Source organism: Lepidochelys kempii, chromosome 4 (genome assembly GCF_965140265.1).
Source record: "Lepidochelys kempii isolate rLepKem1 chromosome 4, rLepKem1.hap2, whole genome shotgun sequence".
In the NCBI taxonomy this organism is placed as follows: Eukaryota; Metazoa; Chordata; order Testudines; family Cheloniidae; genus Lepidochelys; species Lepidochelys kempii.
In genome coordinates, this window is record NC_133259.1 from 32,713,823 (window position 1) to 32,726,065 (window position 12,243).

Consider the following 12,243-nt stretch of genomic DNA (forward strand, 5'->3'; position numbering starts at 1 on the left):
TGACCTCTCGAGGTCCCTTTCAGCCCAACATTTCTATTCTAAAATTCACCCTTGACCAAATTAATGAACTCTCATTAAGCTCTCAATAATTTGTGTTTTATTGTTGTTGTTTTTTAGAAGCACAGCTACTTTCCTATTGTAGATACCACCATACTTCAATGATCTTAGTAAGAAAAGGCACAGTGATAAAGTCTGAAGACTGGCCAACTCATTGCCTGGCAGATAGAATTTCCTATTTTAGTCTAGAACACAGTTTCTCCAATCTCCGTGAAGTGTTAAGATTTCTGATGATGGAGACTGAGTGAGCGAGAAACCCACTTTTTTCTTTAAAAAATGACTTGCATAGGCCTTGAAATTATCCAGAGAAGTACTCTATCAGATTTTTCTTAGACATCATAGCAAATTCATAGCAGATAAGAACATGGATTATTAAAGGCTCTGACTGGTATAATAAAAGTAATACAATTTCAACAGAAAGCAAGAAAAACTAAGGAGAAATACTGCATATAAAAAAGAGTATTTCCCTATACTGATGGGAGTCTGTATGCATAAGAGAAGGATCTAACTCTCCCCAATGTTCCTGAAGTTTTGCAGCAGACTTTTCCCTCTCATGCCATGCATTATTGCCTACAGCAGAACAATTACTTCCCATGTCTTACATGTAACGCTCCTGTTAATACACCTCAAAATGATATTAGCCTTTTCACAATTGCATCACATTGTTTGTTGGCTCATATTTGTTTTGTGATCTGCATTCCTTTGGGGAACTAGCAAAAGCATTAAACCCACTGGCAAAGATTACAGCAGTAGCAACACTGGATTAAGTGTAGCACACTTCGAAGAGAGCAGGGGTGACTGAAGGCCTGCAGGATGGAACTGGAAATTGTGCGTCAAGGAAGAGACACTGAAAACTAGTTTAATCAGAACTCTCCATCACAAGTTTTATTTATTATGCATTCTTTCTCTCCTGAGGCAAGTGGCTCTTTCTTTTTCTGTGAGACAGTATGTCAACATGGAAGCTAGAAAAGGATAAATGTTAATAATAATAAATGTTGCATTTTTGGAGAGCGGGGGAAGTTAGTCCTGGACTAGGATAAAAAAGTGAAAAATGAACATTTTAATGGGAACAGATTTTAAAAAAAAATTCTTTTTTGGGAGAATCAAAATGGAATTGTTTTGCTTCCTAGCTGCCTGCCTGGACAATTCCTGTCCCGTGAAACAAACAGCATCCAGCACAAAGTGAAACCGACAAGAGCCTTTAAGACCAGCTGTGGGAGAGTGGAGCAAGGGCATTGCAGGTCAGGCCACTAGAGAAGCAAAGAGCCTGGGAGGGAGAAAGTCAGGGTGCCCAGCCTTGGCAGCCTTCCTGGAAGACTTTTGTCAATTTCACTGTCTGCCTGCAGATGGACAGTGACACTGGAATTGGAGAGCCATCAGTTTGCTCTTTCCCCCCATGGAAACTGAATTTTTTCCAGCTAAAATTGATATTTTTGTAGAAAAATTTCAATTTTGCAAAACCAGCATTTTCTGTCAGAAAATCATTCCAATGGAAAAATCTCAACCTGTTCTGCTCAAAATCAACCTTATAATTATATTTTCTTTTCATAAGATGTTGACCTCCTTTCTCCCTCTCCCCCTTTCATCCTATACAGTATAATTGCATCGCGTAATTAAGATGCTCTAGAGCCTACAGCCAGTCCTAGAGAAAGGCATATATCTTAAACTTACTCTAATAGTACCAGTATCCTAGAAATACAGTCTACTGAAGCAAAATTAATATAGTCTTGATATAGTCTTATGGGAATGCTAGAAGGGACATCTAGTCATATGTTTTAGGTACCCTTAATGTTACCTTTTTTTTTTAAAAAAAAGTCCTTCCTAAGGGTTACCATACATTTTAATATAACTCCACCAGTAACCCAGGCAACTTAAAAACTCAGGATCTCTCTCCCTACCCAACAATTGCCCACCTTTACAGTTTCCTCCCACTTTTCAGCATGCGGGAAAAATGATGAGTTTTGCAATGTATCCTGAAGGTCATTGGAACTGGGCTATTTAGATGGTGGAGTGCAAGAAAGAGGCAGCAAATTCCAAAGCAAAATTTTCCCTCCCAGAGAATGCCCTGACAACTGCTTCTTCTTGCTTACACTGATGCACTGCCAGCTCAACTGCTTCGGCTGATCTCAACTGAGGCAGCATGGCCATGGAGAGAAGTAGGCAGCTAGGTCCTGCCCACCGACAGCTTTAGAAGTCAAACTGACACCTTAAAGCTTCACCCAGAAATCTGCAGGCAGCTGATGCAAATCACAGAGCATGGGGTTAATAGCTTGTCGCAAGATACTCCATTGACCAAGTGGACTAGCATATTTTGTACTAGTTTCAGTTTCTGGATGTTTTAGCCTCATGTTGAGATCATTTACTAAATGTAAAGTACATTTCTCGTGTTCATTCTCCTGAGTGGAGTATATTATTTACGTTCGGAAAACTCTCAATAAAAAAAAGCTTTAAAAACTGTATCAGGTCATCATTACTATATATTTACTTCAACACATGTCAGCGTGGGGCTAATCTACACTGAATGCAATTTTTAAAAAAAATCATCTTAGTGACCTTTTTCAAAAACAGTTATGAAATCGCACTATACTTTCTCAAATTGGGAATTAAGCTAACACAATGTTACAGAAGACAGCTAACCACTAACGGCTATATTTTATTGGAAACAGAATGGTAATTATGTGCGTTTTGCATCCAAATGGCTCCTAAAATCACTTTACAAACATCTACCATCTAGGAACTAGTTCACCCATGACTGATATTCAGCCACTTCTGGGCTAAAGTACAGCAAATGCTAACAGGTGCCCAGCAACCCTATGGGTCCAGGTAGGATAGGAGGTAGGGAATGCAGTGCTAATTGAAGCTATCAGGAAACTAAACTTAGCCAGACTGTAAGAACTTAAAAGTAGAATTTAGTCAGGACACTCAGGCATGTCTTCACTAGGCAAAAGATGATTATTTTAAGAACAGTATTTCCCAAACAGTGGGTCCTAACCCACCACTGAATCACAGAACAGTTCTAGATTGTTTGGCATGTCTAGGGCTGGGTTAACCAGTTGATCACTGGGCCCTGGCCTAGGCAAACACATGCTTCTCCCAGTCTAACACAAGAAGAGGCTACAACTGTTGGTGGGGTGTGGGGGTAGAGCCTGTCCTGCACTCACCCTGGAGCAGTGGCATCTGTCCCATGGGGCTGGACTTGGCTCTCCACTCTGGGTGTTGTGACCTGGTGCATGCAGTCACAGTGCCATTCAGGTTTGGTCTGGCCACCCCTATGACCTTGTGCACCAGGTCCCAATACCACTTGCTCAAATTTGACCTGGCTGTCCCTCAATGATGAAGGGATGGCTTGGCCAAACCTGAGTGAAGAGTGGGCCAGACCTGGACTGGGGAGCTGGCCCAGCCACATGGGACAGGAGCTGCCACTGTCGGGTGAGTGTGGGGTGGTATTGCTCTCCATTCTCCCACCCCCTGGAGCCTCCCGTCCTCACCCAGCTGGGATTAGGGTTGCAGTGCTGGAGCAGAGGGTGCATATATGTAACTATGCAATGGTGAGTCACAAACAAAAGACAAAACGCAGTGGTGGGTCACCTTAGTAAAGGGTTTGGGAAACACTGTTTAAGACCATCTTAGCTAGCATGTTCAAAACAACAGGTTATAAAGCTCTAGAGCAGACAAGGCACAGGCAAGCACAGGCTAGCTAGTTGAGTCCATCTAAAGTACACCTTGCCCTCTCTAAACTAGGTGTTAGACTGTTAGTCAAAACTTGCCAACATTTAAAAAAAACAAACCCACACCATGGGGTTATTGTAGTGAAGACAAACCCTCAAACTAACAGTCTGTGACATAATTTGCAAACCAGCCACACTGTTCTACTGACATCTCTGCTCACTTTGCAAACCTGAATCGTGGGTTTGTGAACTGCTATAATGAATAATCCATGGAGTTCGAAATATATGCAGCTATCAGTGGCCTTTGATATTGGTTTACAAATTGTTTTCATGCTACATAGTGAATTATAACACGTTCCATATAAACACTGAAATCTGTGATCCTCGGAATTCCCTAGTTTCTCTGTACATTAGCTGACTGTGGTTGGTGAATTAAGTTGGTACTATGTGTATCATGGTATTTGATGGTACTCTTATCCTCCCTTGCATTCACAAATTCTGGAAGGGATATTAGGGGAAAGCTGTCATTAAGATCAGTCAGACTCACGGCTGGGTCATATAGGTGACAAATGGCCTGCCTTTGCTCTCAGTGAGAGTTTCGCTACTGACTTGAATGGGGCAAGATCAAGCTCTGAGGAGATAGGTCACAGTAGAGTAAGATTATTTCCCACCTCCTCTTATCCTCCCTTGCATTCACAAATTATTTATTTTACTTTCTTGGAATAACCCAAGGGCCAGATTCTGATCTCAGTACACCAGTGTAACTTCACTAATGTCAACAAATTTATTTCAGATTTACGCCAGGGTAACAAATCAAAATCATGGCCTAAGGATTCTACTAACACAACCATATAAATGTAATACTAACTATAAACAGGAACAAGGACAGGAACAGGAACGTAATTGGCTTATTTCATTTTGTAATTTAGATCACTAGGAAAGTTTGGCTGTCACAATAATACAAAGTAATTTTCTGATTTAATTACTTCCCTCCTTACTCTTGAAGAGATTGGCTATTAGTTTCCTCCTCTTAAGATGCATGTGATGTGACAGGCAAAACAGAACTATTTTGGGGTGGGGGGAGGTTGGAGGACTCAAAGACATTAAATGATACAACTAAAGAAATACTTCTTCAGGTGCAGCTTTTTGTCATCTTGATGCTCTTGTTATGGCTGTATCTCTTTTAACCAGTAAACAAACTAATGCAAAAAATTCCTTGCTGTTTAAAAAAGGCCTACCTGAAGACTGCAAGGCTCAGGGACCAGAGCACTAGTGGCTTCCTCAGTTCAAATTTTGCTCGTTTGTTCATTAGGTGCCGACCACCAAATATAAAGGCAGCATATAGAGCTGAAAACAGAAAAGATTTCTTCCTGTAAAAAAAGCGAAGAAAAAAATCCCCATAAAATATTTATTATTCATCAATTGTACACAGTGTTTTCTCATCTTTAGATGATTGACAAGAACTTGTCGCTTTCCTTGCTAAAAATAAAACAATTCCCATTTGAACACACTTCTGCTACTAATTTGAATAGTCAAATGTACATGAGCATAAATCCAGATCCTGAAGTTCCTACTCGGGGCAAAATTCCAATTGACTCAATTGGAACTTTCCTGAGTAAATACTGCAAGCTTTGGCTTGTATTGCAGATATTTTCTCCCCCTACTCAGGAACATTTTCCTTTAGTGAAGGAAAACATATGGCACATGGCCAATTTGGTCCTCTGCCCATGCATGTAGTTCTAAAAATCAATATTCATTTCATATCTGAACCAACTGATCAGGTTTAATGGTTCATTCAACATGTTCAAATTGATATAGCGCTGCCTGCATGTTTCATGCTTAACATGCAGTTGTCTCTCATTGATTCCTCAAATAAGAATGTCAGGTTTCAGAGTAACAGCCATGTTAGTCTGTATTCGCAAAAAGAAAAGGAGTACTTGTGGCACCTTAGAGACTAACCAATTTATTTGAGCATGAGCTTTCGTGAGCTATGTTCAAATAAGAATGTTGACTATCTTAACAAAACAAAATTTGAAAAGGCTCCTAAAAGATGGGAACATCTGGCTAGAGGGCAATAGTTCTATTAATCAGTGGTCATACTGTTTTGATTTTTATAGTTCATGAGAAGCAATTTGGGTGCAGTGCAGGGGTATTCTCTGTGGAGAAGTCTTATGAGTGTGCTGAAATGGTCATATACTACTTTGCTAATGAACTGAACTGCAAAGCAAGCATCACTTGAAAATGCCTGTAATGATACATCAGGATATATATTTCCATCAGCCAGCATTTGAACCTCATTCTTATAATTCACTAAGGCTCAACTGCAGCAGGTCCAAAAAGGATTAAATTTGGGACCCCTTTCTACGCACACAAGAGATTCTGATAGACACTTGTAACAAGTGTCTATCTGCCAAATTAATAATAAGGCACAACATTACTAATGTCCTAACTGTATAGATATATATTTAGGAGCAGATTTTTGGACGAAGTGTGTAATTGCAAACAAAGGGAAAATGAGTAATCATAAATATCAATGGACTAGATAAACCCAGCTGCAGCAGATTGCTCTTTGCTGTAGTAGTACAAAGTCAGCCAGTTTCATCTAAGCCTTAATGACTGATAAACAAAACATAAATATCACATAGCAATGAAAGCCAAATAGCGATATGAGCCCAAAGACATCGCATTAAGACTTGGACAACATAGGACTTTCATGTGTCCTAAAAAAGTATGTTTCTCTTGACACAGTTAATGCAACATGTAACAAATCATCAACTGGAATGAAAAAGCAATTAATAGTATTGCATGCAGAGTTATGCTGATGTATCGACAGCTCTGCTGTACCTCAAGTCACCCTCCCCAGCTGAAAATATCCATGTCTGGCCTGGCACTGGAGTTACCTATGTTAACTTCAGTGTCCCTGGGGATAAGAACACTTGTGAATCAACTCAGGATCTCAAAGATTCCATGACAAGCATGGGACTGTCCTCCCTTGAAGAACACACTGAGACTGAGAATCACTGGGTTGGCCATTACAACAGCATGTTTATCATCAGCACTATGCTTTTTTTTCCAATCAGACCGGGATGGTACCGCTGTGTGCTTCCCTGAGATGAGGCATGGATGGCCTACTGAGATGAGGCACTGATGAAGATGAGTTGGTTGAATTTCACTCCAGGCTCGATGGAGGTGACACTGATGGGCATGGAAAGCTTCTAAATAAATTGGATGAGGTGGTGTGTGCTCCCTCTGTACAGGGTATACTCGCCCTTTGTCCACACCTCAGAGGTTGTTTGGACCCTAACTTGCTCTGGACTAGAATCACACTGTTTTACATCCATACTTGTCTAGGGAGTTGCTACCTTTTTTCTTAGCTATGGTCTTGCTCATATAGTTATCCATACCTTCATCATCTCTATGCCAGACTAGAGTGATGCACTCTACCTGGGGCCACCCAACAGGGAATCTTCAGCTGGTGCAAAACTCAGCAACCTGCTTAATTAGCAATGAAAGCTGCATTGAGCACATTATACCCGTTCTCTGTATATCCTACTGGCTTTGTAATTGCTTCCGAGTGGGATTTTCAAACCTCCTCCCCGCTCTGGGGGAGGAATCAGACACCTCAGCTGGGCATCCAAATCTCCTAGACAGTTTTGAAAATCTGAGTCTCTACGCATATAGTTTTAGGGTTAGTGCTAATCTATAAAACCATGCATGCTGAGCATCCTGGCTGCTTTAATCTGTCTCTCTCCCTGATGTATATATCCTCCTAAGAGCTGAGATCAGCCAAGGTGTTTTTGATAACAGTGTTTGAATTCTGCGTGGCCTGGAGGCAAGTCAATTTCTCTGGAGTGTTCATCACTCTGGAACTGATCCCTATTCTGCTTTACCACTGTTCAAGTTTGTTGAACTTAAGAGCAAGGTGTTAGAGCCTCTTTGTTTGCTCAGACTTTTCCCTGAGATCAACTCAATAAAGCAAGTGTTTGATTTAAAGGATGATTCTGGAAAGGTCTGGGAAGAATTGCTTTGACTTTGTGTATTTTATAATGCATTATGGAATAAAGATCTGAGGGATTGTCTTTTGATTCTTTCAGCTGTTGGCAGTATGTTGTTAAAGGTCTTATAAATGATGATATATTAATGTAAATGCAGCCAGAGGCTTAGACAATGGGCTATTAAAATAAATAAAAATATATTGGAAGTGCTGAAGAATGTGATATCTAACTATGTGCATAGAGGACCCTCTCTGTTTGTTCTTCTCTAGCTGCTAATTCTGTATCTAATGCTGAATCTCCACAGGGAAGGTGTGATGGGGTGTCTGCCCCACACTGGCAGTAGAGGGGTTAAAGCAGCCCTGGGGAGGCTGCGGATGCAGCCAATCAGGAAAGGGCTTCTAGAGACAGCCAATCGGGGCCAGGCTGGGCCATATAAGAAGGGCTGCTGAACAAAGAAGCTTCAGTCACTCCCTGGAGTTTGAGGAAGGAGGTTTGGATGCCCTGAAGGAGGGAGAAGAGACAGCACTATGGCTAGAGCAGCACTGGGTGGGTCAGAGGCACATGAGTGAGCTCCCGGCTGCCAGACGGGGGCCCTGATACAAGGGCAGAGAAGGTGTTACGGCTGCGAGGAAATGGCTCAGGGAAACAGATGGCCGGGGTTTGAGGTGACGCAGTGCGTGACTGCAGGGCCCCCCCTGCTTTGGTCCCAGTTGCCACTGATGCAGGTGGCTAGACCCTGGACTGCAGCCTGCCACTGAGGCAAGTGGCTGGACAGAGGACTGCTGGCCCCATACAGAAGGGGGGGGGGGAAGGGAGAGAACTGAGCGGGACACAGCCAGAGGGCTGTGTTCAGAAGAGGACGCTGCAGTCCTGAGAGTAATAAGCGATGACAAAAAGCAATGGCAGCGAGATGCCACTAGATGAAGGCGCACTGGTTAACCAGAGCTAATTCCCAGGACAGCTAGCAAGCAAGAGCCAGCAAGAGGTGCTGCAGTGGTGAATTGTATCTCGTCGCAGAAGAAAATTAAATGAATCCCTATGGAATATGTAATATGTCAAAGCGATCATGGGTCAATTTTTTATTTAGGTATCTAAAGATATATATAGCTGCCTAGGCACTTTTAAAAATCCCACTAGGTGCCTCTCTGCATATTTAGGTATGTAAATTAATACCTTTGGAAATCTGGGACTATGTTCCTTCCTTAATAAAGACGACATAATTCAGTTTCAATGCTTGTTCTTAATGTTAACAGTCAGGAAAGAAATATAAATATCCCCTTTCATAGGCAAGATAACATTTATTTACCCAAATGGCATTTCACTTAGGCTCTTATTAATGAAAACATTGCTTTGTGTTAAGTCCAACCAAGTAGGTCAGTACTGTAATTATATTACACTAATTGGAATTGCTACATTTTAGGTCACTTCACCAGCTTTTTAATGAGTTCCATTTTTCTTATTTAAATGGTACAGTATCTGTATAAGACTTCCCCCTGGTGCTGACAAATACTAGGGAAGTCGACTGTATTGGACATGTGTACTGCACAGAACAGTTTTAAATTAAAAGGGGCCCAATAGTACAGCCTTGAGGTCAGGAAAGGTACTGTATATAAAGCAGTCTGATATTGAAAGTATCCCTTCTCTCTTTTGGAGATAAAAAAATAACCATTCACTTTTTCTATTTTTCCCTTATGGAATAACTGTATTCGGGAGACTGTACTGGAGGACTGGAGGAGTACAGGTGATTGGTTATTGGGCTGCAGAGCCTTCCACACTAAGATTATTGGCCAATATCATTAATGACCAGAAGTTATTTTGTAATGTTTGTAGAATGGTCTGTTTGAAATGTTGGTAGTCTCAGTCCAGTTCTTAATGAACAGATATAAAGCAATGGTAATCAAATACTGCTCAGTTTTTACTGCAATAGTTCTGGCCAGCATGACACTAGTAACACAGAAGTAATTCTATAGACAGAGTTCTAGGACACTGTAATACGATTGTAATATAAGGATAAAATCCCTGATGACAATCTAAACACAACAGAACAATAAAGCAACATTAAGACTTGAAGCTCAAAACCCAAAAAAGTAAGTCAGTAGCAAAGTTTCACATCTAATAATCTCAGCATTAGCACATTCATATGTCTTCCTTCAATTCTGTTCTCTAGGGATAACACAGTAGACATAAAAAAGACAAGGCTGCCAAGTCCCCCACATTTTGCAGGAGTTCCTGCTTCTCACAGTTGTCTTCCACCTTCCTACATTTCCAGTCTTCAGGGATTAAACACTATCGGTACCGAGTGCTCTGCACTCTTTGTTAAGCCTCTGAAAATTGCCTGCTGTCTCACAGTCAGAGTGGAAGAATCTTCCTAAAGTCTGTATGGAGCACTATGTTCAGTATGGGGGTTGCTAGAGGGAGGAAGATAATGTGTGGACTTGCAGGCTGAAAATGTGGGGGAGGTCTTCTGGAAATCAAGAGCAGAGGAAGGGAAACCTTAGCATGGCAGAAAGGAAATTGGAAAGGAAAGGGTTGTAAGAGAAGATGGACAGAAATGGGTGACAAGTGGAAGACAAATGGAGGAGGGAAGGAGACTATGATGACTATAGAAAAAGAAAAAAGGATGTTGGCAGAAAAGAGAAGGAAGTGAAGGTTAGAAAACAGAAGGGAAGGAGAAATGAAGTATAATAACAGAGGGAGGAAAGTACAGTGAGAACAGGAGATAGAAAACCGCAAAAGGAAAGGATTAAAAATTGAGAAAGAGGCAGAGACTGAAGGAAACAAAGAAAGATGGAGAAAATCCACCCCACCAGAAACAGTGCTTCTTGTCAGTCACAGACAGGAAGTGTTCCCTCCAGGAAAGCCAATTCAGGCATCAAGAAGTAGCAGGGAGAGACTGAGTCACCTGGCCTAAGGTAGGAAAACAAAAGAAAGTAAACAAGACAAAGGTACCGAGTGATAAATCTTCCTCCTCTTCCCCCTGCCCCTCCCCCCCCCCAAAATGTAATTTGTAAAATACTGAAGTGTTTTTTTAGGCCAAATATTCTTGCTGGTGAAATGAAAAATAAGCGTTTTTCCTCTGTCAGAATGAGCCTTCCACAGAAAAAGGCTATGGCTATTTTAAACTACTATACAGCACATCTATGTGCTCATTTTGCAAGCAGCCTGTTCTTGGTAACTCAGGTAATGTTACTTTCTGCAAGATGCCAATTTACAGTTGCAAATTCTGTTCATATAAAAAGGTGTGAAAACATTCCTAATCACCTTAACATTTGCACTTCTGAAATACCAACAGAGCAAAACCTTGTTCTAGCTTCACAGATATGAGAAAAATCACTGAGAACATGTTCACTGTACAGATTTGTCAGCTTTATATAATAAATAGTAACTATAATGCTGGAATGTAAATATGCAATTCTGCAACTATTTCTTCCACACCCTACAGTACTTAAGAATTTTAAAGGAGGGAAATATGTCAGAAGACGAATCTTATATGCGTGTCAATGTAATGTGGTTTATGCCTACAGCAAAATGTCCCATGACATTTATATTTAGAGCAGTGACAATGAAAGTCACTCATGTGGGAAAGTGCACTCATTAATGAGATTCTTCCAAGTAACACGCTACCAGGGAAATACAATGCAAACAGCAGTCAGCTTCACAATGTTCCCACATTTGCTAGATTTCTAATAGAAATTGGTTTTCAAAATGTTTGTGTGACAGGGTACGATCTGGACTGATGAACCTAGGGTGCTGTTTACAGTTCTTTGAGCTACCATTCCTGGTCTGCTCACAAACAGCCTTCAGCATGTAAATTAATCCCAGTTATATTGTCTGAGTGCTATAGCCAGACAGTTTTGAATTACACTGCAGAGCAACACCAGCAAAATTCCCAGTCTTTCCCCCAGAAACATGCAGCTTGAACTGCCCAGGTCTCTCCTGGACAATAAAATTTGGATAAAGTTTGTCATTTTATTAAAAGAAAGTGATATGTACAAACCCTGTTATCCCAAATGGTGTTTCCCAAACACACTGGTTTAGATAAAACAATAAAACAAATGTGTTAACTACACAGATAGGTTTTAAGGGATTACAAGTAATGAGGCATAAAAGTAAGGATTAATTACAAGAAAAAAGTAAAATGCAACTAATGCCTAACTTAACAAGATAGTGATTTCAAAGCAAAGTCTCTCTCACCACATGTTTCAGCAGTCTTACCAGCTGAATTCCTTTCAGTCAGGATCCCTCCCACAGGGCAATGCTACTTCCTTTGTTCTTCACATGTTGTCAATGCCATGGGTACAGAGGAAGGGAGAGATCACTTGGGGCATCTGTTCTCCCTTCTTATAGTTCATTCTCTTCTTTGAGAATCCTTTCCAGCTGAGGTTCAGGAGACAAAGGAGACTCACCCACATCCTTTCCTGCCAAAAATGGCCACTTAACAAGGTGATGGTCCATTTGATTTTGTTGACAGCTGGCTGAGGTGTTGGCTAGCCTTTTGTCTCTGGAGAACTGGTTTGTGACAT

The 12,243-nt window shown here is 41.0% G+C and overlaps 1 protein-coding gene across 4 annotated transcripts in view; it reads right to left on the reverse strand.

The window, feature by feature from the left end:
* Positions 1 to 12,243, reverse strand: part of ELOVL6 (ELOVL fatty acid elongase 6) — a 124,911-nt gene that overhangs the window by 38,003 nt on the left and 74,665 nt on the right. For 2 of the 4 annotated variants that reach the window (XM_073340895.1, XM_073340898.1), the window contains exon 2: positions 4,964 to 5,095. The exons of 1 other annotated variant lie outside the window; for it this stretch is intronic. In XM_073340895.1, the coding sequence (XP_073196996.1) occupies positions 4,964 to 5,095 (132 nt within the window). The remainder of the gene's footprint in view (positions 1 to 4,963; positions 5,096 to 12,243) is intronic. One more of the 4 variants, XM_073340896.1, reaches the window with a different exon arrangement.